General features: G+C 44.6%; 1 protein-coding gene across 2 annotated transcripts in view; it reads right to left on the reverse strand.

Annotated features, from left to right (window-relative positions):
* Window positions 1–25,897, reverse strand: part of LOC147105205 (copine-8-like) — a 776,136-nt gene that overhangs the window by 395,469 nt on the left and 354,770 nt on the right. For both annotated transcript variants that reach the window (XM_086011336.1, XM_086011335.1), the window contains exon 7: window positions 10,491–10,554. In XM_086011336.1, coding sequence (XP_085867462.1) covers window positions 10,491–10,554 — 64 coding nt within the window. The remainder of the gene's footprint in view (window positions 1–10,490; window positions 10,555–25,897) is intronic.

Here is a 25,897-nt window from a genome sequence, read left to right on the forward strand (position 1 = left end):
CCAAAGGCAATGTAACAGAGTTCTGAACCCTGTCAGCGGAGGCCCTAAAAGGTAAGTTCTAAACTTAAAATAAAAACAGAAAATGCTGGAAATACTCAAGCAGGTCAGGCAGCATGTGTGGAGAGAGAAACAGAGTTTACATTTCAGTTCGATGACCTTTCGTCAGAACTGGAAAAAGCTGGAGATGTAACAGATTTTAACCAAGTGTAGGGGCAGGGAAAGGGGGGAGGGGGGAGGGGAGGAAAGAACAAAAGGGAAGGTCTGTGATAGGGTGGAAGGCAGGAAAGATTAAGAGACATTAAGAGAGATTAAGAGATAGTGCAAGGCAAAAGGAGATGGTAATAGGACAAGTTAAGAAACAAAAGATGGCTCTAGAGAAGTGTAAATGGCACTGGCAGAATGAAAGACAGCTGCCATGTGGGAGAGAGAAAAAAAGAAATAAATGGAAAAAAAAGGATGGGGTAGAGGTTATGGTCTGAAATTGTTGAACTCTATGTTGAGTCCAGAAGGCTGTAAAGTGCCTAATTGAAAGATGAGGTGCTGTTCCTCGAGCTTACGTTGAGATTCATTGGAACAGTGTAAGAGGCAGTGTAAAATTCTCTGTTACGTATCTGATCTATTTGATTCAATAGCAGCTAGAGAGGAGAAAACAGACTTCAGAGGCATCTGGTCAAGGAGGTCAACATCTCTCATTTTTCTTGTCCAGTGTAAGTTCTAAACTTACCTTTGTGGGGGCCAGGAGAAGGAAGAGTACTCCACTGGGCCCACAAGGAAACTCTGGGCATCTGCTGCCCCAGGCTTCCATCTTCGCAAGCCCCTCACTGTGAATCTCTGGGCCACCCAATCTTCAGCTGCCTCTTTACACTTACTTTGGGCGGGTAGCTGGCCAACGGGATGTAAACAAGGCTCGGAAATTAATACTGGCCGGGCCTCCCACGGGTGTTCCCAGGTGGACTACCCACCCAGGAGTTAAAATTCTCTGTTATGTATCTGATCTGTTTGATTCAATAGCAGCTAGAGAGGAGAAAACAGACTTCGGAGGCATTTGGTCAAGGAAGTCGACACCTCTCATTTGTCTTGTCCATTGTCTGGTTTTTTTTCCCCCAGAATTCAAATCTTCCACATTTCTGGAGATCCAACTCAGAATTTTAGAAAACTCCAACTGGCCTGATCAAAGGGGTGCTCCTTTAATATTACCTTCACATTGCAATATGTAAAATATTATGGGCTAACTTTGACTGGGGTTGGTGGCAAAAAATGGGTGGTGGCGGATTGGCTGCCCATCATAAACCCGGCCTGACTTCAATGGAATGGTAATTTGGGTGAGGTGTATAATGGGCAGCTGCTCTGTTATCAGACGCTTTTTACCATCAATTAAAGTTAAAATCAGCCCTTTTAGTTAGTTGAGCAAATTGGAAAAAAAACAATATCATGAATAAATCAAGTTGTTAGATTGCCATTGCAACCATCCCTTTTAAGCTAGTTGTTTCTTTGAGAATTTTTTAGGTGCCATTGTCTCAGGATGTGGGTGTCACTGACAGCACCAGCATTTATTGCCCATTCCTAGTTGGTCTTGAGAAGGTGATGGTGGGCCATCTTCTTGAACTGCTGGTGAAGATGCTCCCACAAGGCTGTTAGGTAGGGAGTTCCAGTTTGACTCCAGCCACTGGAATGTTTTCCCCCTTATCCCCGTTGACTTCAGTCTTACCAAAGCTCCTTGATGCCACACTCGGTTGAATTCTGCCTTGTTGTCAAAGGCAGTGACTGTCACCTTGCCTCTGAAATGTAACTCATGTCCATGTTTGGATCAAGGATGTAATTGAGGTCTGGAACTGAGTGGTCCTGGCAGAACCCAAACTGATCATCTAGGAGCAGGTTATTGGGAAGTGCCACTCGATAGCACTGTTGACAATTCCTTCCATCGTTCTGCTGATGATTGGGAACAGGCTGACAGGGTGGTAATTGGTTGGGTTGGATTTGTCCTGCTTTTTGTGGACAGGGAATACCTGGGCAATTTTCCACATTATTGGGTAGATGCCAGTGTTGTAGCTGTACTGGAACAGCTGCACTTACATAGCTAAAATGCAAAATGTTTCCCTGTAGCCAACATACTACTGGATAGGTAAAATAATTAATTTGATTGAGTATTAAATGTTAATAGGTCTTGTACTACAGCAACATATTTGAAGTAGATATCACATCCCATCATTCTAAAGCAATTTGGAGACCATTACTCATCTATACGCTGTGCTTGATATTGGTATAGAAAGACTAAAATCATTTCTCCCTTTAAGTCTTTAAAAGCATCACACCTTGTAGTAGACCAAAACAAAAGTGATCAACTGAAATAGCCACTATCTGTTTAGTTAACCATGCTGATTGGCTCAAATAACCCTTTAACTAAATGGGAAGCTATCAAATACCAGTTTCACTCACTGGACAAGTCAAATCAGCAACCACCAAGCGCCAAAAAATCACCAATCAAATTACTAATTTTTTCAAATGTAGAATTCTGAAAGCAAAACCACCACAAAATGAGTCAAACTTCTCAAATATTTTCCTCATAATGCTTTTGGCTACCATTTACCTAATTTGTTGTTAGAAATTCCTGCAAAAGTTTCTCCCCGTCCTTTCTCATGGCTGAGCCCACATGTCTGGGACAAAAGTCCTGAGTTTAGAGAGTTGGAAATTTCATCTTAGCCTTTGGTGGGAGAGAAGAAGAAAAGGGAGGAAAGGGAGGGGAGGGAAGGAAAGGGAGGGGAGGTAAGGGAGGGGAGGGGAGGGGAGGTAAGGGAGGGGAGGTAAGGGAGGGGAGGTAAGGGAGGGGAGGGAAGAGGTGGAGGGAGGGGAGGGAAGGAAAGGGAGGGGAGGGGAGGTAAGGGAGGGGAGGGAAGGAAAGGGAGGGGAGGGAAGGAAAGGGAGGGGAGGGAAGGAAAGGGAGGGGAGGGGAGGGGAGGGAAGGAAAGGAAGGGGAGGGGAGGGAAGGAAAGGCAGAGAAGGAAAGGGAGGAAATGAAGGGAAGGGAATGAAGGGAGATAGGCAGCGAGTGAGAGATATGACACGGAAGTTATAGTTTTCATTCTACTTTTACGGAAAAATACCATATGAGTGCATCATAACAGAGAGGTGCAAATAGCAAGAAAAAAAATCAAAAGTTACCAGATTTCATTGCCCCAAAGTTTCTGGTGGGCATAACCCCGGGCTCACCGGACCACGGATTTTGAAAGTCATTGACCCAACATTTGCGATCGGAGGCTTCCCGCAGGCAGCTGCCTCCGATCTGTAAAATATCTACACATTTACCTGGTGGCCCAGGGAGGTACAGAGACTCGCGATCCTGGGCCTCTCCGGGTACGCGCGGGCAGAAGCCCACATATCCCAGGGGTGCATGTGGTTCGCAAGCACCCCTGGGACCACGTGCCCAACCAATAAAAGAAGGGAATCCTCATTCATAGTTAGGGGAGTTCTGTACATACGGAACTCCAATAAGTATGAATGGGGATCACTTAAAAAATACACGAACACATGAAATAATTTTTTTTAATTACATATTTAAAATTAATTAAAATGCCATTTAATTAAATATTTTAAACAAAAATTTAATTTTTTTGAAAAAAAAATTATGATGTTTTAACGGGGCTAAAAATAAACTTACCTTATTGGACAGGGTTTTTAATGTATAAATGAGTGATAAAATGTTATTTATTAAAACTCTTATGCTGGTAAAAGCAGGCCATATGCCTGTTTTTAACCAGGCATAAGAATTTCACAGGCATTTGACGGGCAGAAGTTGGGCAAATTGCGCAACTCTCCACCCGCAGAGGTCCATCTCCCGGGGACGCGGAGAATCTGTCAAGAGGGGCAGATCGCATGTTCCGGGTTTTAGCGCATGCGCTTCGCCTGCCTAAACCCGGACCTTACGAGTGCATACACACCTCGTACACACCTGTAGGGGTTGCAAAATACGGCCCATTATCTTGAACTTAGATCAGCCATAGAAAAAATTAAGACACCAGGTTGAGCGCTTAGAAGCCTCCCATCTTACTGTGTAATTAAATCTTTGAAAGCTGTTAGTTAAACATCTGATTGGCAGGAAGAGGTGATAATCTGCCTGATTTTGTTGTGAAATACTTGAGTCATGATTACAGACTTGTTTGTGATCACTGTCATACCAATTCTAAACTCCCCCAAAAATGAATAAACCTTTCAATAAGGGATTTAACTCGCATCTCAGAAATGCAGACTGGGCTTTTCTTCAATGACCATTAACTATGGCCATTGAAGGCCAAAACATCTGAAAGTAACTACTCTCAAGATAAGAAAAATACAAGCACCTTCACCACACTGGCTGCAGCGGTTCAAGAAAACGGCCCATCCCAATCTTCTCAAGAGCAACTAGGGAGGGGCAATAAATGCCGGCCTTGCCAGTGACACCCACATACAGAGAATGAATTTTTAAAAAAACCTCAAGATAAGAAAAATGATGGATAGCCCTTAGCATACAAAGAAATACAGCAGATGCATCAGAATCCACCAAGTAGGATATTTACTCATCAAACGTCCACTTTGTGCTACAAAGTTGAACCAGCTCATTGCTTTCGATAAATATTGTTTCCCGAGTTGCTGCTTCAGTGTTTTCAGGCTTAAAGTGATGGACCGGTATTGTCAAGAAAGGACTTGGTCTATAGTGTATTGAATAAAAAATGATGTTGCTGCTTCAAAACTTGTTGCTGGATGCTGCTAGTCTTGTACACTTAGTAATAGAGGCAATTTTCAATGCAGTGCCACTACCTCCCCCCACTTTGTGATATGGCTTTCTTAAAAATTTTGAGGCTGTCTTAGATATTCTCTCCTGTTAAGTGGTGGCCACTGCCATAAACGATCCCCACATCTTGGGCTGGATTTTCTCAATGGGAAGCTTTTGGAGGCGGGACTGCTGCTTGCCGGCTTTCAATCCCGCCTCCATCAGCTACTGCCCAACGGGACTCCAGCTCCACAGCGGCTGAAGGTTGTAGGCAGAAACAAAGGTAAGTGAACATTTTCTAACACTTTGCACTCACCTTACATACTTACCACTCCACACTTGCACCCATCACTCACCTCTACATCGCACTTTCAGACCCCTCCGACCCCCGACTCGTCTCCTACACCCTGGCGGGGTTCCCCGAGGTCAGGAAGCCTGCACTTCCGAAGGAAAAATGGGGATAATCCTATTTTCTGCCTGTTAACTACCTGTTAACAGGCAGTTAATAGGCTTTAATCCCTTTCCCGCCTCGAGGAGACGGGACCCGGGGTAGGACGACTTCCCGCGTCCTGGCAAGAGGGCACAGAGGTGGGATGGGGCCGGGACTGCCACCCGCCCCCAAATTCTGCAACTTTACCGGCAGTCCCGCCTCCATACCCGCCTCCTCGGGGCTGACAAAATCCAACCGCTTATGTTCAGAAGTGTGCCCAATAACTAATCATACATAGTGTAACCCAGGGGTGTCACAGTAGGACCCCCTTGGTGATCTAAACTGGATTATGGAGTATTTCACACATGCGCTTCTCCAGTCTTTCAGTAGGCAGACTGAAAACATTGGGCTGGATTTTCATTGAGGAGTCGGGTAGGAGGCGGGACTACAACTTTTGGGGTGGTAGTCCCGCCTCCATTGAGTTCTAGCCAACCCACGTGATTTTGACTTGATTGACCTTGTTGAGCCCACCCAGCAGGCTCAGTAGACCAATTAAGGGCCACCCGGCAACAGGTGACGTCACAGGTTGAAATTTCATCTGTCAAGAGCTTTTGACAGATGAAATATCAGTGTTTCACAGCACTGACAATCTGTACTCCAGGTTAATTCCTTCCTCTCAAGATGATTTAGAGATCTCCCCAGAACAGAAAGCAAAGGCTGCAGATTTTGGCAGCTGGCGGCCATTCTGCTTTCTGTGCCGGTGAGATGAGGGTCTCCTGAGACCTGAAGGAAGGAAGGCTGTAAAGGTAAGTAAAGGTTAGTAGAACTTCTTTAAACACTTTACACAGACCAAACACACTTACCTCTGCACTCATGCACCCATCACTCACCTGAACACCGGATATCTCGACCCTTCCAAGCTGTTCATCCCGACGGCCCGCCTCGCTAACTTGGCATGGTTTGGAGCAGTTGGCAATCCCACATTTCAACAATGAAAATAGGGATTAGGCTAAAAACTGCTTGTTAATAGGCAGTTAATTGGCACTAATCCCCTTCCCGCCTCGGGGAGGCGGGTCCCAGTGCGGGGCGGGTACCCGCCTCCTTTGAAACTGGCATGGAGGTGGGTTGGGGGTGGGATGGGGTCGGGACCCCTGATTTTGGGATTTTAAACCCCCACACGCCTCCAATCCCGACTCCACGGCCCAATGAAAATCCAGCCCATTGAGTGAGACGCCACCAGCTATGAATTGTTAAGCTCCTTTGTGTTACAGAAGGCAAGTAAAAGTAGAGTGATTATCGATCTCTGTAATCTCCTTCAGGCCCACAACCCCCCACCCTGAGAGATCTGCGCTCCTCAAATTCTGCCCTCCTGAGCATCCCTGATTATAATTGCTCAACCATTGGTGGCCGTGCCTTCTCTTGCCAAGGCCCTAAGCTCTGGAATTTCCTGCCTAAACCTCTCCACCTCTCTTTCCTCCTTTAAGACGCTTCTTAAAACCTACCTCTTTGACCAAGCTTTTGGTCACCTGCCCTAATTTCTCCTTATGTGGGTCGGTGTCAAATTTTTTCATCTTAAAATACTCCTGTGGAGCGCCTTGGGACATTTTACTACATTAAAGGCGCTATATAAATACAAGTTGTTGTTGTTGTTAAATCAAAATTTATTTACTTCATTTAACTTCAAACTTCGTCTCGTGAATAATAATAAAATAAATCACAACACATTATCTCACGTTAGTGAGCCAACAACCTTTCTGTGGTCAGCTTTTTGGTTCTGACCATCTCTGAGCTGAAGATGAGAAGGTTCTCCCTCACTAGGCTAGGATCCCTTCCCCCAACCTAGCTGGACTGACCGAGCCCATGTGTTTCTTACTTTCTTTTGTCATCTGCGTGCACAAGAATTCAGGTGGCTCTACTTATGAACCCCCTCCTGTCCAGGGGCTGGTCAGTAGGCTGCCAATTAATTCAGCACTGTCCTCCCAAGAGTAGACTTTTACCAGACAACCCATGATTAGCTCACAAGCAAAACAGAGATTTCAATGCACCACGTGTTAATGCATGCTGGAACCATCTGAATAAAGATAATGGATTTGATGAGTGGCCCATTCTTCACAAGAGCACCTAAGGAAACATTTGGCACACTACTGGTCACCCTCTGTTTAAAACAAAAAGGTGCTGGCACTTTGTGCATTCAAATATTAGAATCTCAGATTTGGTTTCTATAGTAATCTGGGATGTAATGTTTAAGTTGTCCACCAGATGGAGCCAAATATTAAGGGATCACATTCACCAGTATTTAAGGTAATGGGTCATGTACTCAATATCCTGGTACACCAGTTATTAAGGTAATGTGGCGTTGCATTATGGGTATGACTCAGAGGTGAATCCTCCATCTTGCCATCGGGCAGTAAGAAATTGTGTGCTTTGCTTCCAGCCTGTAAGAGCTATGTCTCTCTGCTACACCGTGTAATAAACAGTTGGGTTTTGTTCCTTATATCTCGCTTCTCTCGGTTTCTGACCTTACTACTCAGATATCACAGTTTCATTTCAAAATCATACTGCAGCTTAAACCAAGAATCCTTCCCAGATAGAATAGACAGGAATTCCAATACTTGGCAGGCTTATTGGAGACAAAAGAGAGAGAAATAAGCCCCCTTCAGCAGCTGCTGAAGAAATTAACCAGGTCCTGTCCTGAGCCGCTAAAAGCCGTTTCCCTATCAGGGAGCAAAACTCATCCTTCCACCTACCGGACAACTGCTCCATCCCACCGTGAATAAAAAGAGAATTCTCACAAACTGACACCCTCCTCGATTGCTGCACCGTCATTCTTCACACTCACACGTGTTTTCCCTGTTCCTCCACCTACTGCTCAAGACCACAGTGTTGCTCTTTTACCAACTTCCTCCAAGTCTGATTGCAGGGATAACCTGCAATGCAGGCATTCAGAGCGACAGCACCTTTAAATAAGTAAGGCCACAGAATTGCTTCTGGCTGGCTCAAAGGGATTGCAACACTCTCAATTATTCATCAGTAACAGATGTATAATTCACTGTTCCAGATACTCTCAAACACCTTCACAGCCATAAATATCAATTTGTCTTCTGTGGAGCTTCCATTTTGCATGCCTCTTTAAGGTGGCTGCTGCCCCCAAGAAACATCGAGACCTCTTCATTCCTTCCTGCACCCAATAGTGCATTTTCACATGCACTCATGCACACCTAGTATATACCTTCATTATGTAAGTATGGCCAAAGAAGCAGCTCAGGCACTGAGGTATTAGTCTGATACCTGGGATGGCAGGAATGACATATGAGGAGCGATTGGGTTGATTAGGCTTATATTCGCTGGAGTTTAGAAGAATGAGAGGGGATCTCATTGAAACTTATAAAATTCTAACAGGATTAGACAGACTAGATGCAGGAAGGATGTTCCCGATGGCCGGGGAGTCCAGAACCAGGGGTCACAGTCTAAGGATAAGGGGTAAGCCATTTAGGACAGAGATGAGGAGGAATTTCTTCACCCAGAGAGTGGTGAACCTGTGGAATTCTCTACCACAAAAGGCAGTTGAGGCCAATTCATTAAATATATTCAAGAAGGAGTTAGATATATTTCTTAAGGCTAAAGGGATCAAGGGATATGGGGAGAAAGCAGGGACAGGGTACTGAATTTGGATGATCAGCCACGATCTCATTAAATGGCGGAGCAGGCTCGAGGGGCCGAATGGCTTACTCCTGTTCCTATCTTCTATGTTTCTATGTCCCAACAGAGTCTTCTACCCAAAATGCCCCAAGCTGTACCTGCAAGGAAAATTGAGCTAATATGACCAATAGGACCCAATGAGATTTCTGTCTGCTTTATAAAATGATCATACTTCACAATTTATGACTTTTTTTAAATGAGGGATTTGCAAGGTGAATCACCAATAAAGTCCTAGAAATGAGATTGGATAATAGTTTGCTGCTTGAAACTAGTAAAAGCCTGTTTCACAGCACTGCAGAAACGGGGAGAAGTGGTCTTTTTGTTACGCTCTGCTTCTTGTGCATTTTTCATTCACTGCTTATGTGTTATCAAGGAAATCATTTGTCTTGTCATGATTTTCGTGCTGCTACAGAATACCTGGAAGGATTCTGAGCAGCACAATGGGTTTCTGTAGCTACTTGTGTGTTATGGAGTCCATGGTATTACTTTCATCAAATGACCATTCAGCCTCATTTAACACAATAAATACAATTAGCTTGAATGGTTCAATGGAAATAATGTCACTGCTTCAAAAATGTAGCTGGATTGCATTAATTAAAAAACTCTTCAATGAGTACTAAAAGTATATTGGGGGCAATATTTGGCTTCTGCCCGAAATGGGCGCTGAGTTGGTGGAGTGGCTACATTGCCCACTCGGGACAACCAAACCATTTTTGGTTTCAGGCCTCAATTGAATGCCACTGGCAAGCTGTGGGTGCCAAATAGGTGCCCCATTGTAACTTGCTGGCAATGGCAAGACAGGAACTCAGCTGGCTCCCACACTGGGCCATACCAGCAGGTCAGGCCTGGGTTGGAAGCAAGGGGGTGGGGGGGGAGGGGGGCGAGTGGAGCAAGCAAGGCCCGGCAATGGACCTGAGTATTTATGTGGAGTCAGGAGGAGCAATCCTGCTCGTCCTGGCCACACAAAAATTCTCCCCCTAAAAAATATCTGGGCTTTCCTTGAATGACCACATGGATTGTTGGTTCGGCCGTTCACTGTCTGCTACAAATAGGTAGAGTGTGCATGCTGCAGGCTTCCCTTCTGTACCTGAAAATTGTTATCGGAGCCTTTCAACAAGCGGAGGACCTTGAGTTGCATACTTAAGCAGCCTCCCGCTCGAAACAGATAGGCACGCAACTTGCCCATTTACAAGCCCGTCTGAAAACTGCATCAATGGGGTGGCCTTGAGCATCAATGGGGCGGCCTTGAGCATCAATGGGGCGGCCTTGAGCAGCAATGGGGCGGCCTTGAGCACCAATGGGGCGGCCTTGACCATCAATGGGGCGGCCTTGAGCACCAATGGGGCGGCCTTGAGCACCAATGGGGCGGTCTTGAGCACCAATGGGGCGGCCTTGAGCATCAGTGGGCTGGCCGAGGTGCCTCCCCTCCAATTTTCAACTGCCGGCCACTCGCTTTTTCAGGCAAAAAAAGGACGTCCGACAGTCAAAAAGAAGCCCCATTGTTTCAGAAATACCAAAATGCAGGGTGACATTACGTACAGAAATAATAGATTTATGACCTCCAGGAGACATTTTTCAACCCTATATCCCTTTGTGATGTGGAAAGTTTTTACTTACCCGACAATTGCCAAGTTCTTCGGCTGACAGTATGATTGCCCCACATTTCTTCCCTGGGATTCCGCTGAGAACAGAAAATGAAAGATACATAAAAATCTTGTGTATTTTATTTTTTATTTTTCAATTGCTTTTAAATCCTTAGCAGATGGAAACAACAAAGTGCAAAGAATGTTCAGAATGAAGTGAAACAAATTTGTGCAGCTTACAAGGAACAGAATATATTTGGGGTATGTTTTCCTCCACTTGTAATTTTTAGTAAAAAATAGTAGTTGAGAGAATAAAAGGCAGTTTCCTGCTGTATGCTTTCATCTACATCTTTGCTAAAATTTGCAAATGCAAGAAAATATCACAATATAATTTCTTATGGAAAACCTTATTTTCCAGAGAAATTCTGCATCACATGAATTATTCAGTTTGTTTAATTTTCCCTTTTGTTAAGGTCTCAAAACTAATTTTGTTGGAGCATTGCTCTAGCACTTAGCAACTTCCTTCACACATTTATTAAGAAGATGGATGATGATGATGGAAAACAATAGCAATTTTCTTCTTGTTCTCAGAGACAATAATGATATATTGATGTGCCAGGTTTAGCATAATTTGACTGCAATGCAGACATTTTCCAGTTTTTAATAAGTGTATCTCAGAATCCCTTTGCCTGGAGCAGAGTGCTATTTCCTGTCACTGCGCTATCTGTGTTCATACCTCCGGTAGATGAACTAGTGCCAGTTAGTGTTCAGTCATATTTTGCACAACAGAATATTTTGTACATCATGTTAATTGGCAAGTGAGATGAAATCCATCAGAACATATTTCACTTGTTACCCTTCTGAGCGGAAGACTTCTTCTACCTACTACCTAAACTGCAATCATAAACAGAAATATAAAACACACATTTATGATTTTGCTGCAAGTGGTAAATAGAGGACGTTGTGTTCACCACAATCTGCAGCAGATTCCAAATACCCATTGGATAACTGAATTTTGGTTGCAACAACATGAATGGATAGTGAATACTGAAGTATCCCATCAGATAACCAGTTTTCTCTTACTTCCTTTGGGGGGAAAATTCGGTATCGACCATTTTGGGGCGCTAACATTGCCTGGGCGCTAACTTTAGCGCCGGCGACAGCAAAATTGAGTTTTAGCGCCCCAAGAGGGAAATGGAGCGCTTAATCAAGCACTCCACTTCCTTCATAGGGCGCCAACGTCGGAGAACGGGGCGGAGACTTCAGCAACACTGCTCACTGGGCCATGCAGCACTGCCGTGTTCAAAGGCACCTTCCCTCCCTTAAAGGGAAGAGCCATTGCTGCAGGCTCTGCAATTTACAAAGTACCTACATGGACCACCAAGGCAGCCGTGATCCCGCACGATCAACCCAGCACTCAAGCAGAGTGCCAGGCTGATCGATCGTGGGCAGGAACCCATGAAAAAAACTAGAACAGGAAAGGTAAGTTATTTTTCCACTTACCTCGGCCGCCTCGCCTTTAATCATCGCCCCCGAAGTGGCCGGCCACCTGATGCACGCCTCCCGCAGCTGTCGGTGTTTTCGACCGGCGCTGCTGCAGGGGGCGGAAGTCAATTTCTGGTCCGGGGCGCTAATGGGTTAGTGCGCACGGTGATGATGTCACAATCTCCGGGTGAATGGGAGTGTGGGTGCAATGCCAAATATGGCGGGAATCGATGTCAGTGCCGCACCCGGTCGCAAATCCATTTGCGCCCTGTTAGCGCCCCCCCCGGGGGCACTAATAGGAGGCGCAAAGGCATCCAATTTCACCCCCTTGAGGTTTAAACATTGGGATATTACTTACTATTCTCTCTTCCATGCTGCAAGTTTGAGATGTGAACATTACTGACAGTAACAACTGCGGCAGAGATATCAAATTATGTTTCTTATTGGCAAATGGATTGCTAAATATCATAGCAGGAATGTAGTGGAACTCATGTCTAAGATCGCACTGAACTATTGCAGCACCCTGGCTTGTATTTTTCTTTTGCGTCAAATTTAATAGAACCTTTTCCAGCCCAGGAAATTCACAAATACTATTGCACTGTGCTATGCATGTGCATGGGGTGACATCAAAACAATTCAACCAATCAAAATTACCCAGCATGTACTGCTTCTAAATTTTTTGCCCATTCAGAAAAATGATATGCTTCAAACAATATCCAGATGATACCAGTGTTAGAGATGTTCAGGTATAAGATGGCATTTAAGGGTAAACATTCGGGTCCCAGCATAACTGGTGAGCAGGTCTTGAGTGATTTTTCTGAGGTCAGCTCATTTACATCATTCAAATATGTTCCCCTGTGTGATTGTCCCATGTGCAGGGAGCTCGTTGATTTTGAGGGAAGGGATGAATGTTTGGCAAAGTAGCAGCTTTTAAAGGGCTGCTGCTCACACTCAAAAGGGGAGCTGTATTGAAGGGCAGAAAATCAAAAATTGGACTTGAGCAATGGAGGGCAGAAGACAGAGAACAGCGTGCCCTATATGAGGAGGGTGCTCTTGAGATGCTGTTGCAGAAGCTGCAGCATAGGAGCCTTCTTTGGGGTCGAGGGTTCCCTGCTATTAGAGGCAATGTCAAGAATACCAGTGTAGAGGTGATGGGAGTTCATTACTGCTGTCTTGTCACATTCACAGTGCAAATGAGGAAGAAGCTCTCAAGCCTCAGACAAAGCAGAATGTGTCCAATCAAAGCAAGTGGTCCCACCAGGCAAAAAACATTTTTTATTCATTCATGGGTCGTGGGCATCGCTGGCAAAGCCAGCATTTATTGCCCATCCATAATTGTCCTTGAAAAGGTGGTGGTGAGCCGCCTTCTTGAACCACTGCAGTCCGTGTGGTGAAGGTACTCCCGCAGTGCTGTTAGGGAGGGAGGTCCAGGATTTTGACCCAGCAACAACGAAGGAACGGCGATATATTTCTAAATCAAGATGGTGTGAGACTTGGAGGGGAACTTGGAGGTGGTGGTGTTCCCATGTGCCTGCTGCCCTTGTCCTTCTAGGTGGTAGAGGTTGCAGGTTTGGGAGGTGCTGCCGAAGAAGCCTTGGCGAGTTGCTGCAGTGCATCTTGTAGATGGTACACACTGCAGCCACGGTACACCGGTGGTGGAGGGAGTGAATGTTTAAGGTGATGGATGGGGTGCCAATCAAGCAGGCTGCTTTGTCTTGGATGGTGTCGAGCTTCTTGAGTGTTGTTGGAGCTGCACTCATCCAGGCAAGTGGAGAGTATTCCATCACACTCCTGACTTGTGCCGTTTAGATGGTGGAAAGGCTTTGGGGAGTCAGGAGGTGAGACAATCACCGCAGAATACCCAGCCTCTGACCTGCTCTTGTTGTCACAGTATTTATGTGGCTGGTCCAGTTAAGTTTCTGGTCAATGGTGACCCCCAGGATATAGATGATGGGGGATTTGGTGATGGTAATGCCATTGAATGTCAAGGGGCAGTGGTTAGACATTTGCTTGTTGGAGATAGTCATTGCCTGGCACGGACTGCTTCATTATCTGAAGAGTTGCGAAAGACACTGAACACTGTGCAGTCATCAAACATCCCCACTTCGGACCTTATGATGGAGGGAAAGTCATTGATGAAGCAGCTGAAGATGGTTGGGCCTAGGACACTGCCCTGAGGAACTGCTGCAGCGATGTCCTGGGGCTGTTATGATTGACCTCCAACCACCACAACCTTTTTAGACCTCACCCGATTTTCTTTTCCAGTGGCTCTGTGCCGTCTGATCTTGCTTTTGCTGCCTTTCCATGGGGAAAGTGCTGAAAGAAATCTGCTGGCAAACAATGCTTTTTTATAGCAGATATGATCCCATGGTGACTTGGAATGCTCCAGTGCTGTAGAGATTTAAGGCTGACATCACCTTCGTAGCCACTAGTGGAACAGTCTTTGGTTTTGATTTCTGAAGATTTGGCTCCAATAAAGAGCACAAGGTTGATTTTAACCCAGCCCGTTTGGCGGGAACGAGTGACCATGCAATTAAAATCACCTCTGAAAACTTAACGCCCTTTGCCCTTTTCACCAATACTCTGGAACAGTAATCTCACCTTCGGCTGCTTCCCTTTAAACAAAGGCTTACTCCTTGATGAGCAGGTCCTGGCAACTACACCTGCTCCACAGTGATGTCAAATCATAAGAGTGCGTGGGAACGCAGCAGTCACAGAATTTAGGACCGATGATGCCATCCCATCCTAACCCCAGTATTTACATATCTCTGCCACTGAGAGGGCAGGTGCTTCTTCAGCCCAGTCCTGAAACCTGATGGAATTTGTGATGTGGTGCTTTTGGGGAGGCAACCAGACCGATCGATGGCCCAACCCAAATTCCTGTCCCCCACGCAGGCGTAAACGTGGGGTTACGGGGATAGGATGGGATATGTATTGGTGTAGGGGTTACGGGGATCGGGTGGGATATGTGTCGGTGCAGGCTCGATGGGCCAAAATGGCCTCTATCTGCACTGTGGGGTTTCGGTGATTCGGTGATTTCGGTGATTCTGCCCTCCGCCAACCCAGGAATTTTGGGGCCATTGTATTAAACAGTTGTTTATTAGGCCCTCGGATCATTGCTCACCAATGAAGAGAATCTCATCGATTCCGAGCTGAAATCCCAACTCTGGATTTGTTGCCATCCCACACTGGCATTTGCGGTTACATATGCATGGCCCAGAAATTCGGGTCTCCACGGGTGAGTACGCACAGGGTACTCACCCGTAGGCCGAATGGAAGTGCCGGTTTTCTGCATGCACTGCGCATGCACGGGAAACCGGCACTTCCGATCCTCTGAACGAAGGGGTTCAGAGGTCGAACGCGCGCACAGGAGAGGCTGCGCGTGCGCATCGAACTTCGTTTTTTTTTGCAGGTTTTCCCGGGATCATAAGCCTGCTGTATTTAGAAATGTAAAAAGCAGGCGTAAGGCAACCTACTTTTTACAAGGTAAGTGGTCAATTAATTAAAATTAAAACATTTTTTCCACAGGTTTATTATTTTTAAATACTTTAAAGCAAGGTAAGTTTATTTTTAGCCCCGTTAGAATATAAAATTATTTTTTCAAAAATTTAAATTATTGTTTAAAATAGTTATTTAATGTAATTTATAGTTTATTTAAAAAGTGTGATTTTTAAAAAAAAAATTATTTGAAGGTTTACTGCTATTTTGGGGCCCGTAGTATTTATAAGTCTTGACAGGTCTTCCTGTCAATCTTATGAATGGGCTTTTCCCTCCTCCGATTGGCTGCCCATGGCTCACGTGATCCCAGGGGACGCATCGCACTAACTGCGCCCCTGGGACATGCAAGCACAGCGCGCCGGGAGTTGGAGGAGGCCCAGGATCGGAATCCCACGCGGGCCCACAGCTCAACTGCCGGCACGCTAGGTAAGTGCAGGTCGGGGGCTTGCACCCGCGGGAAGCCCCCGACCCGAATTTCTGGGCCAATATCTTTCAGAGCTAATGCTCACTTAATTGAACACATTTGTAAAATCTTGCCATTCTGGAGGATGTTTCCCCACAGAACTGGCATCTTCTGAATTGAAACTCAGTAAATTCCTATTCCCTCTGCCTCAATGAAAAAGTAATAGATTGGCTCAGTTTCAAGTCACCAAGTGAAGTCATGATACATCATGATTTATGAAACTTATGAGAATTGTTTCTTGCTATCGTGATAAATTGTGGCCAATAAAATAAACGCTGTTAAGATGATCATAATAAGTCTTTATCTGGTCAAAGCAAGTCATAGTTTGTGGAAGAAAATCATTCACTGCTGTCCTAACTTAACCTGTATGGAGCAGATATCGGAAATCAGTGTCTGGAGAAAATCTTTGAGATTTGCAAACCACAGAAAGCCTGCAAACAATGGGAAGGAACTCACTAACAATCTAAAAATGCCAGGGGCAATCAACACTCTAGTTCTACAAACTAGAGTTATTTCCTTGCAAAAGGACTGCACCAGACAAAGATTCATTGATAGGATTTCTTTTAAAGAACTGTATACTCAAGGTGAGGGATGTTAGTGCTGGGAAATGGAACATGTACCCACAACACAGGTTGGATGCAGAATGGATTCCTCCACTCTGACCCAGCAATGTGACTCTTAAGGTCAGCCTCATAGAGCACCCACAAATGTGATTTTTTTTCAATTCGCAGCGTAGTTTTCCTTGTGACCTCTGTGGGTAAGATGACGACAACAACAACAACAACTTGTATTTATATAGCGCCTTTATGTCCCAAGGCACGTCACAGGAGCATTATCAAACAACATTTGACACTGAGCCACATAAGGAAATATTAGGACAGGTGACCAAAAGTTTGGTCAAAGAGGTAGGCTTTAAGGAGCATCTTAAAGGAGGGGAGCGAGGTAGAGAGGTGGGAAGGTTTCAGGAGAGAATTCCTGAGCTTAGGACCTAGGCAGCTGAAGGCACGGCCGCCAATGGCAGAACGATTAAAATCAGAGATGCGCAAGCGACCAGAATTTGAGGAGCGCAGAGATTTCAGGGGGTTGTAGGGTTGTAGGAGGTTATAGAGATAGGGAGGGGCGAGGCCATGGAGGGATCTGATAACAAGGATGAGAATTTTAAAATCGAGCCGTTGCCGGACCAGGAGCCAATGTAGGTCAGCGAGGACAGGGGTGATGCGTGAATGGGACTTGGTGCGAGTTATCATACGGGCAGCAGTGTATTTGGATGAGCTCAAGTTTATGGTGGGTGGAAGATGGGCAGCCAGCCAAGAGGGCATTGGAATAAAAGAGGACATTGGAATAGTCAAGTCTAGAGGTAACAAAGGTATGGATGAGGGTTTCAGCAGCAGATAAGCTGAGGCAGGGGCGGAATGGGCAATGTTACGGAGGTGGAATAAGTGGCCTTGGTGATGGAGCAGCTATAGGGTTGGATGCTCATCTTGGGATCAAATAGGACGGCAAGGTTGCGAACGGTCTCATTCAACCTCAAACAGTGGCCAGGGAGAGAGATGGAGTCGTTGACTACAGAACAATATTTAGTTGGCAGAAATTGCTGCTCATCCAGTACAGTCAATTTAAAATAAATTCAAATAAGACCATTTTAGCCATAAAAAGGAGGAATTTCACCTATCAGCAATCTAGGCTATAGTAACACATAGGTGAAGTGACAACATGCTAACCATTGTCCTTCCTTATCTCCTGCAAAACAAAACCCAAGTTGTGAGGAAATGGTGCAGAAACTTGGGTTTTCCAGACTAGAATGGAGACATCTAAGAAGTGACCTTATAGAGGTATATAGGTAATTAAAGGAGTGGGAAAGGCTACTCCGGAATACTGCATTAAAGTAAATTTTGAGAATATGACAAGAGGACACAGGATCAAACTATTACAAGGCAAATTTAGGAGTGATATTAGGATGTTCTTCCCAGTACATGGAATAGATTCCCAGGTGGAATAGGGAAGTAGGAAACTCTGAAATCGAGTTGTGGCATGCTGCCTAAATGGAAAGTTGTTTTCAGCTATAATAAATCAAGCGATCATTTCTTTATTATTTAAGGCTGGATTATTAGCAACATTAACAACAATATAAACATAAAAACAACATATCCTGCTTCAGGTTAAATTCCAGATATTAATTTCAAGCAATTTTAAAAATGTTTACCCTGTGGAATACTACAAACTTTAAGAAAAGTAAAATCAAAAGTTTATTTTTACAGTTTAAAATTTGCAAAAATGACAATAAAGGAACTCCAAAACAGAACTTTATGGCTCACTATGGTGTTATTTGCAAATAGTTAGATCAGAAAGCCTTTGAATCCAAGGCTGAATTCTCCATCTCCAAACACTGGGACCAATGTTCCCTCTTTTTTTTGGCGCCATGCAGTCCCTTTCAAAATATTGCAATTGCACAGTTTTTGTATTGAAAAGCCGGCAAGCCGGCTGCGTGGGTTCCCTGGGCGCTGTGCGGCCACGCAGCTTAAAGGGAACATTGATTGGGACCAGGCATCGCTACTGGCAGCAGTACATGGGAACGTGATACGCGGTGGATGGTAAAACCACACTAGGTTGTAGCGATCAAACAGCATGCCGTGGTTAAAAGTAACCAAAAGGACATCCACACCAAAAACCTCATCTGGCCATCAGGATATTTTGCTGCATGTAGTGGAAACATTCTAACTGCCTCCCATAATTGTTAACAGTGATGCGATTCTGATGCAACTAAGGGATTAATTAAGAGGAGGAAAATAGAATATGAGAGTAAGCTTTCAGGGAACATAAAAACTATCTATAAAAGCTTCTATAGATATGTGAAGAGAAAAAGATTGGTGAAGTCAAGCGTAGGTCCCTTGCAGTCAGAATCAGGTGAATTTATAATGGGGAACAAAGAAATGGCAGACCAATTAAATACATACTTTGGTTCTGTCTTCACAAAGGAGGACACAAATAACCTTCCCGAGATGTCGGGGAACATAGGGTCTAATGAGAGGGAGGAATTGAATGAAATCAGTATTTGTAGGGAAATGGTGTTAGGGAAATTGACGGCATTGAAGGCCGATAAATCCCCAGGGCCTGATAATCTACACCCTAGGGTACTTAAGGAAGTGGCCCGAGAAATACTAGATGCATTGCTGGTCATCTTCCAAAATTCTATAGACTTTGGCACAGTTCCCGTGGTTTGGAGGGTAGCTAATGTAACCCCACTATTTAAAAAAGGTGGGAGAGAGAAAACGGGGAATTATAGACCAGTAAGCCTAACATTGGTAGTGGGAAAAATGCTAGAGTCCATTATAAAAGATGTAATAGCAGAGCACTTGGAAAACAGTGACAGGATCAGACAAAGTCAACATGGATTTACAAAAGGTAAATCATGTTTGACTAATCTACTGGAATTTATTGAGGATGTAACTGGTAGAATAGATAAGGGAGAACCAGTGGATGTGCTGTATTTCGATAAGGTCCCGCATAAGAGATTGGCGTGCAAAGGTACTGACTTGGACAGAGAACTGGTTGGCAGACAGGAAGCAAAGAGTTGGAATAAACGGGTCTTTTTCCGAGTGGCAAGCAGTGACTATTGGGGTACCGCAGGAATCGGTGCTAGGACCCCAGCTATTCACAATATATATTAATGATCTATACGAGGGAACTAGATGTAATAAAACCAAGTTTGCAGATGACACAAAGCTGGGTGGGCATGTGTGCTGTGAGGAGGGTGCAGAGAAACTCCAGTATGATTTGGACAGGTTGGGTGATTGGGCAGATGCATGGCAGATGCAGTATAATTTGGATAAATGCGAGGTTATTCACTTTGGTGGCAAAAACAGGAAGACAGATTATTATCTGAACGGCAATAGATTGGGAAAAGGGGAAGTGCAATGAGACCTGGGTGTCCTTGTGTACCAGTCGCTGAAGGTAAGCATGCAGGTGCAGCAGGCGGTTAAGAAGGCAAATGGTATGTTGGCCCTCATAATGAGAGGATTCGAGTACAGGAGCAAGGATGTCTTGCTGCAGTTGTACAGGACCTTGGTGAGATCACACCTTGAGTATTGTGGGCAGTTTTGGTCGCCTTATCTGAGGAAGGGTGTTCTTGCCATGGAGGGAGTGCAGCGAAGATTCACCAGACTGATACCTGGGATGGCAGGAATGACGTATGAAGAGAGATTGGGTCGATTAGGTTTATATTCGCTAGAGTTTAGAAGAATGAGAGGGGATCTCATTGAAACTTATAAAATTCTAACAGGACTAGACAGACTAGATGCAGGAAGGATGTTCCCGATGGCGGGGGAGTCCAGAACCAGGGGTCACAGTCTAAGGATAAGGGGTAAGCCATTTAGGACTGAGATGAGGAGGAATTTCTTCACCCAGAGAGTGGTGAACCTGTGGAATTCTCTACCACACAAGGCAGTTGAGGCCAACTTATTGGCCCAGAAATTTGGGTCTCCACGGGTGAGTATGCATGGGGTACTCACCCGTAGGCCCAAAGGAAGTGCTGGTTTCATGCATGCACTGCGCATGCGCGGGAAACCAGCACTTCCATTCCCCTGAAAGAAGGGGTTGAGAGGTGGAACGTGTGCGCCGGAGAGGCAGCGCGTGCGCATCGAACTTACGTTTTTTTTCCAGGTTTTTCCGGGAGGGTAAGTCTCCAGCAGTTACACTTTAAAAAAGCAGGCGCAAGGCCTGCTTTTAACACGGTAAGTGGTGAATTAATTAAAATTAAAACATTTTTTCCACAGGTTTATTATTTTTAAATACTTTAAAGAAAGGTAAGTTTATTTTTAGCCCTGTTAGATAATGTAATTAATTTTTTCAAAAATTTAAATTATTGTTTAAAATAGTTATTTCATGTAATTTATCGTTATTTTAAAAATGTGATTAAAAAAAAAATTATTTGAAGTTTTAGCGATGTTTTGGGGCTTATAGTATTTATAGGTTTGACAGCTCTTCCTGTCAAACCTATGAATGAAGCATTCCCTGCTACCATTGGCTCTCCATGGCCCACGTGATCCCAGGGGATGCATCGAACTAACTGCTCCCCTGGGATACGCAAGCACTGCGCGCCGGCAGTTGGAGCGGGCCCAGGATCGGAATCCCACGCGGGCCCACAGCTCAACGGCTGGTGCGCTAGGTAAGTGCAGGTCGGGGGCTTGCACCCGCGGGAAGCCCCCGACCCGAATTTCTGGGCTATTAAATATATTCAAGAAGGAGTTAGATATATTTCTTAAGGCTAAAGGGATCAAGGGATATGGGGAGAAAGCAGGGACAGGGTACTGAATTTGGATGATCAGCCATGATCTCATTAAATGGCGGAACAGGCTCAAGGGGCCGAATGGCCTACTCCTGCTCCTATCTTCTATGTTATCGCACTTTAATGAGGTGCGAACAGCTGATTGAAGCCACTTGACGTTGCCTGATATCAATGGAGCTTTTAAATCAGTAAGTACAGAGGATTACCACATTGAGAGAATCATCATAATTTAGTTTCTCTCACGGGGATGTGAAGTATTCGTTGAACTGCATGAAATAGCTGGTGGGCTTAGTGTATTATAGGTGCCATCTTTGTAACTGACTCCTGTGTTACTGGCAAATGGTTAATGCAATTTGCCCAATATAGGCGGCTACTTGTGATAAGTGTGGCCGGTGTAAGCGGTTGGGGACTGTACTTGTATAATCATAGTAGTGGCACCTAACATGGAACCTAACCCAGGAAACCAGACTTCAATATTTAATACAGATTCACATTCACATGTTATGAACTAAATATCAATCATAACTGTGCGCTGAGCGATGAACCCAAGTCCATCATTTGATAAATGCCATTTCAATTGTCCTTATGATGATTCAGTCACGTATCCAGCAAGGCCTCATTAACATTAAAATAGTTCAATGTTCTGAATGCCACAAGTCTACATTTTGTTTCATTCCCTTCGGCACTCATTTTTTTTTTTAGTGTCCTACAGTCTGCAACTTGCCAACTTAAATCAAAAGGTTGAACAAGAAAAACAATTTTAAAGGTAAGATTGTATAAGAGCATTAAAAAGCCATTTGGCTCATCAAATCTGCACCATTTTGAACACAGGGCAATAGAAAGTATCACTAACTTGGCTTTTTAGTCTATAGCTTGTGTGCCACTTTTTTAATACGTTGAACATGCTGCGGTGAATTGCATAGATAGTCCTTTAAAACAAACAATTGTCAACATTTTTGACAAATGCACAAAGAAATAGTGGGGGTAAGGGGAGAAGGGCCTTTTGCCTTCACATCATAGGCCAAACCCCACCGAGAGAGTGGGCAGACAACCTGCTCACAAGCTCCGAGTAACCAGCAGCTGAGAAGTGTGCAAGAGCGACTGTGGATGACTCAATGATTTTCAATAACTTCCAGTGCAACTGTCTACAATGGCAAGGCAGAGTTTGGTAAATAATCGCATGGTGGACAGCAGGTGCCAATGCACAGTTTACCACTCTGTGGCACATGCACTGGGGATCCCAACATGCCGCGCTTCTGTGCCACTCCTCAGAACAAAATATTTTAAAATGCCAGTAGACAAGAAAGCCATGTGCACCATGCAGTTTTATAAAATGAGTCAAAAAGTTTGCAAGTAGTTTAGTTTTCACCACTGACCTTTTCAATAACATATGCATGCACTTTCATATCTGATTACAAAACTAATGCAACTGTAATCTGTCTCAGAATCTGGGACTATGTTTTATTCGACTAAATGAAAATACTCCAATTTTCTACCATTCTGGATTCTAAATATTAATGTCAAACATACCTTTATTATTAAACATTGAGGATAACATAATTGACGAATGACATAGTTGTATGATTATCCACAATTGTTTAAAAACAGGTGTATTAAAATGCAGCTCTTCAGTGCTTTATCTACAAGTTAAGTGATGCTTTAAAAATCGTCAATCTGGGCCATTGTTGTGCAACTGTTGGTAGCTTGTCATAGACCTTTATTGGCAGAGGCCTCCTGCCTGTATAAACATTTGCGTCTGTTCACGAGTGACAGTTGACAGTATATGCGTGTGTATATGCAAGTGTTCAGAAATTCAGGTGACTTGAATCACCCGAGTCCAAAATTAAACTCCTACATTTGGCCCACAATTCTGGGGCCCCTCAAACGGGCAAAGTGAGGGGATCGACAGGGCATAGGGGGCCCACAAGTTGCAGTGGAACTTAGATCCACTGGGTTTCCAGCCCATGGAAAAAGCAGCCTAAATTTAGGTTGGGGCTGGAACTGGCATGTCTTACTCCCGTGCCCACACATCTCAGACTGTTTTGGAGACATGTCTGGGGAGTTTCCAGAGTACCCCGGGTACTAGCTGAGAGTTGGCATGAGTTCTGTTTCGGACTTAAGGAAGGCCCCGAGAGTACCCAAGTGCAAAATAATCAATCCAGAGGGGATCAATTACTTTCAAAAACATTCCAGTTTGCTTGTTTAGGAGCGGAAGAAGAATTTCCTGCATTATTTCTTCCACCCTTCCCGGGCCTCGAGGTCCCACTATCAGAGATTCTAGGTGCCACTCTGCGTTCAACTGGAACGGAATAGGCACCTCTGATGTGCCGGTACAGGTACGAGTGCTCAGCCCACTAATCCAGAACTTCGGGTCTCCACGGGTGAGTACGCACAGGGTACTCACCCGTAGGCCCAATGGAAGTGCCGGTTTCCTGCATGCACTGCGCATGCGCGGGAAACCGGCACTTCCGTTCCCCTGAAAGAAGGGGTTCAGAGGTCGAATGCGTGCGCGGGGGAGGCAGCGCATGCGCATCAAGCTTATGTTTTTTTGCAGGTTTTCCCGGGAGGGTAAGTCTCCAGGAGTTAGACATTTAAAAAGCAGGCGTAATGCCTGCTTTTTACAAGGTAAGTGGTGAATTAATAAAAATTAAAACATTTTTTCCACAAGTTTATTATTTTTAAATACTTTAAAGAAAGATAAGTTTATTTTTAGCCCCGTTAGACAATAAAATTATTTTTTTCAAAAATGTATTGTTTAAAATAGTTATTTCATGTAATTTATAGTTTATTTAACAAAAGACTTTTTAAAAAATTTATTTGAAGATTTAGTGATGTTTTGGGGCCCTAGTATTTCTAAGTTTTGACAGCTCTTCCTGTCAAACTTATGAATGGGCATTTCCCTGCTCCAATTGGCTCCCCATGGCCCACGTGATCCCAGGGGATGCATCGAACTAACTGCGTCCCGGGATACGCAAGCACTGCGCGCCGGCAGTTGGAGCAGGCCCAGGATCGGAATTCCACGGGGGCCCACAGCTCAACGGCCGGCGCGCAAGGTAAGTGCAGGTCGGGGGCTTACACCCGCGGGAAGCCCCCGACCCGAATTTCTGGGCCAATAAATGTGGACATTGGAATTTATAATGGAAATATAAAAATATAAGGACAGAATGTATGACTTTAAAATAGGGACTGAATTACATCTGCACACCCTGGCCCAATTATTCCCCACCCTCTGACCTCACTTCATCTGAAAACTACACTGGCTCTTGTGTAACACCAGAGGTAATCAGCTAGTATGCTTTTTTTGTTTGCTTATTAAAGGAGATAAATCTTAATGGGCCAGAAGTTCGGGTTCCCACGGGTGAGTACGCGCTGTGTACTCACACGTAGAGCCAATGAAAGTGCCGGTTTCGTGCATGTGCTGGAAACCGGAACTTCTGTTCCCTTGAAGGAAGGGGTTCACAGGTCAAACGCGTGCACCGGAGAGGCAGCGCATAGACCTTGAACTTCCATTTTTTTTTTTAACACAGGTTTCTCCGGGAGGGTAAGTCTCCAGCAGCTGTGCATTTAAAAAGCAGGCGCAAGGCCTGCTTTTAACAAGGTAAGTGGTGAATTAAGTAAAATTAAAATATTTTTTCAACAGGTTTATTATTTTTAAATACTTTAAAGAAAGGTAAGTTTATTTTTAGCCCCATTAAAAACTGTAATTACATTTTTCAAAATTTAAATTATTGTTTAAAATAGTTATTTTATGTAATTTATATTTATTTTAAAAATATGATTTAAAAAAAAAAATTATTTGAAGTTTTAGTTAGGTTTTGGGGCCGATCTCTATTCATAGATTTGACAGGTCTTCCTGTCAAATTTATGAATGGAAATTCCCTGCTACGATTGGCTCTCCATGGCCCACGTGATCCCAGGGAACGCTTCGAACTAACTGCGCCCCTGGGATACGCAAGCACTGCGCACCGGCAGCTGGAGGAGGCCCAGGGTCCCACGCGGGCCCACAACACAACAGCCGGCGCACTAGGTAAGTGCAGGTCGGGGGCTTGCCCCCACGGGAAGCTTCTGACCCGAATTTCTGGGCCAATGCGATGTAGTGGAACATTTTTCTCCTCTTGGGGTGGAGCTCTGGTGGTACGGAAATTTCCACCCACACCTCTGTATTCATCCCATCCCCAACCCATTTTCCTCGGTCAGGTCTCCTGGTGGGATTTTATTCTTCAAGAGGGAACCTACCAATGCAATTGAGCAAACTCTGGTGGTGTTGCAGTGGGGCCAACTGGAGGAAGAGAAGGCTGCAGCAGTAAGTAGGGAGGACCGGAAGGAAAACCGCTGGGGATCAAGGCACTATTTTTATTCGACAGACAGAGAAGCAGCAGCCACCAGCAGTCCTGGTAGGGGAAAGGAAATCCCAGATTTGGGGGGTGGGATTGCAGTAGGGATCACCACACAAATTTTCTGACATTCTCTGCTGCAATCCCACCTGATTGCGAAGGATAATCCCCCTGCACACCACCACCCCCCCATCCCCGTATCAGTTTTAAGCATCCCAGGTCAAGCAGAGCATGAAGAGATGCAGAGTAAAACTCACTCTACTCTGCCTCAACAAGATCTCTTAACTGAAAGAAGAAAGACTTGCATTTATATAGCGCCTTTTCACGACCACCAGACGTCTCAAAGCGCTTTACATCCAATGAAGTACTTTTGAAGT

This window comes from Somniosus microcephalus, chromosome 18 (genome assembly GCF_052327205.1).
Source record: "Somniosus microcephalus isolate GS21.2 chromosome 18, FLI_Smic_1.0, whole genome shotgun sequence".
Classification (NCBI taxonomy): domain Eukaryota; kingdom Metazoa; phylum Chordata; class Chondrichthyes; order Squaliformes; family Somniosidae; genus Somniosus; species Somniosus microcephalus.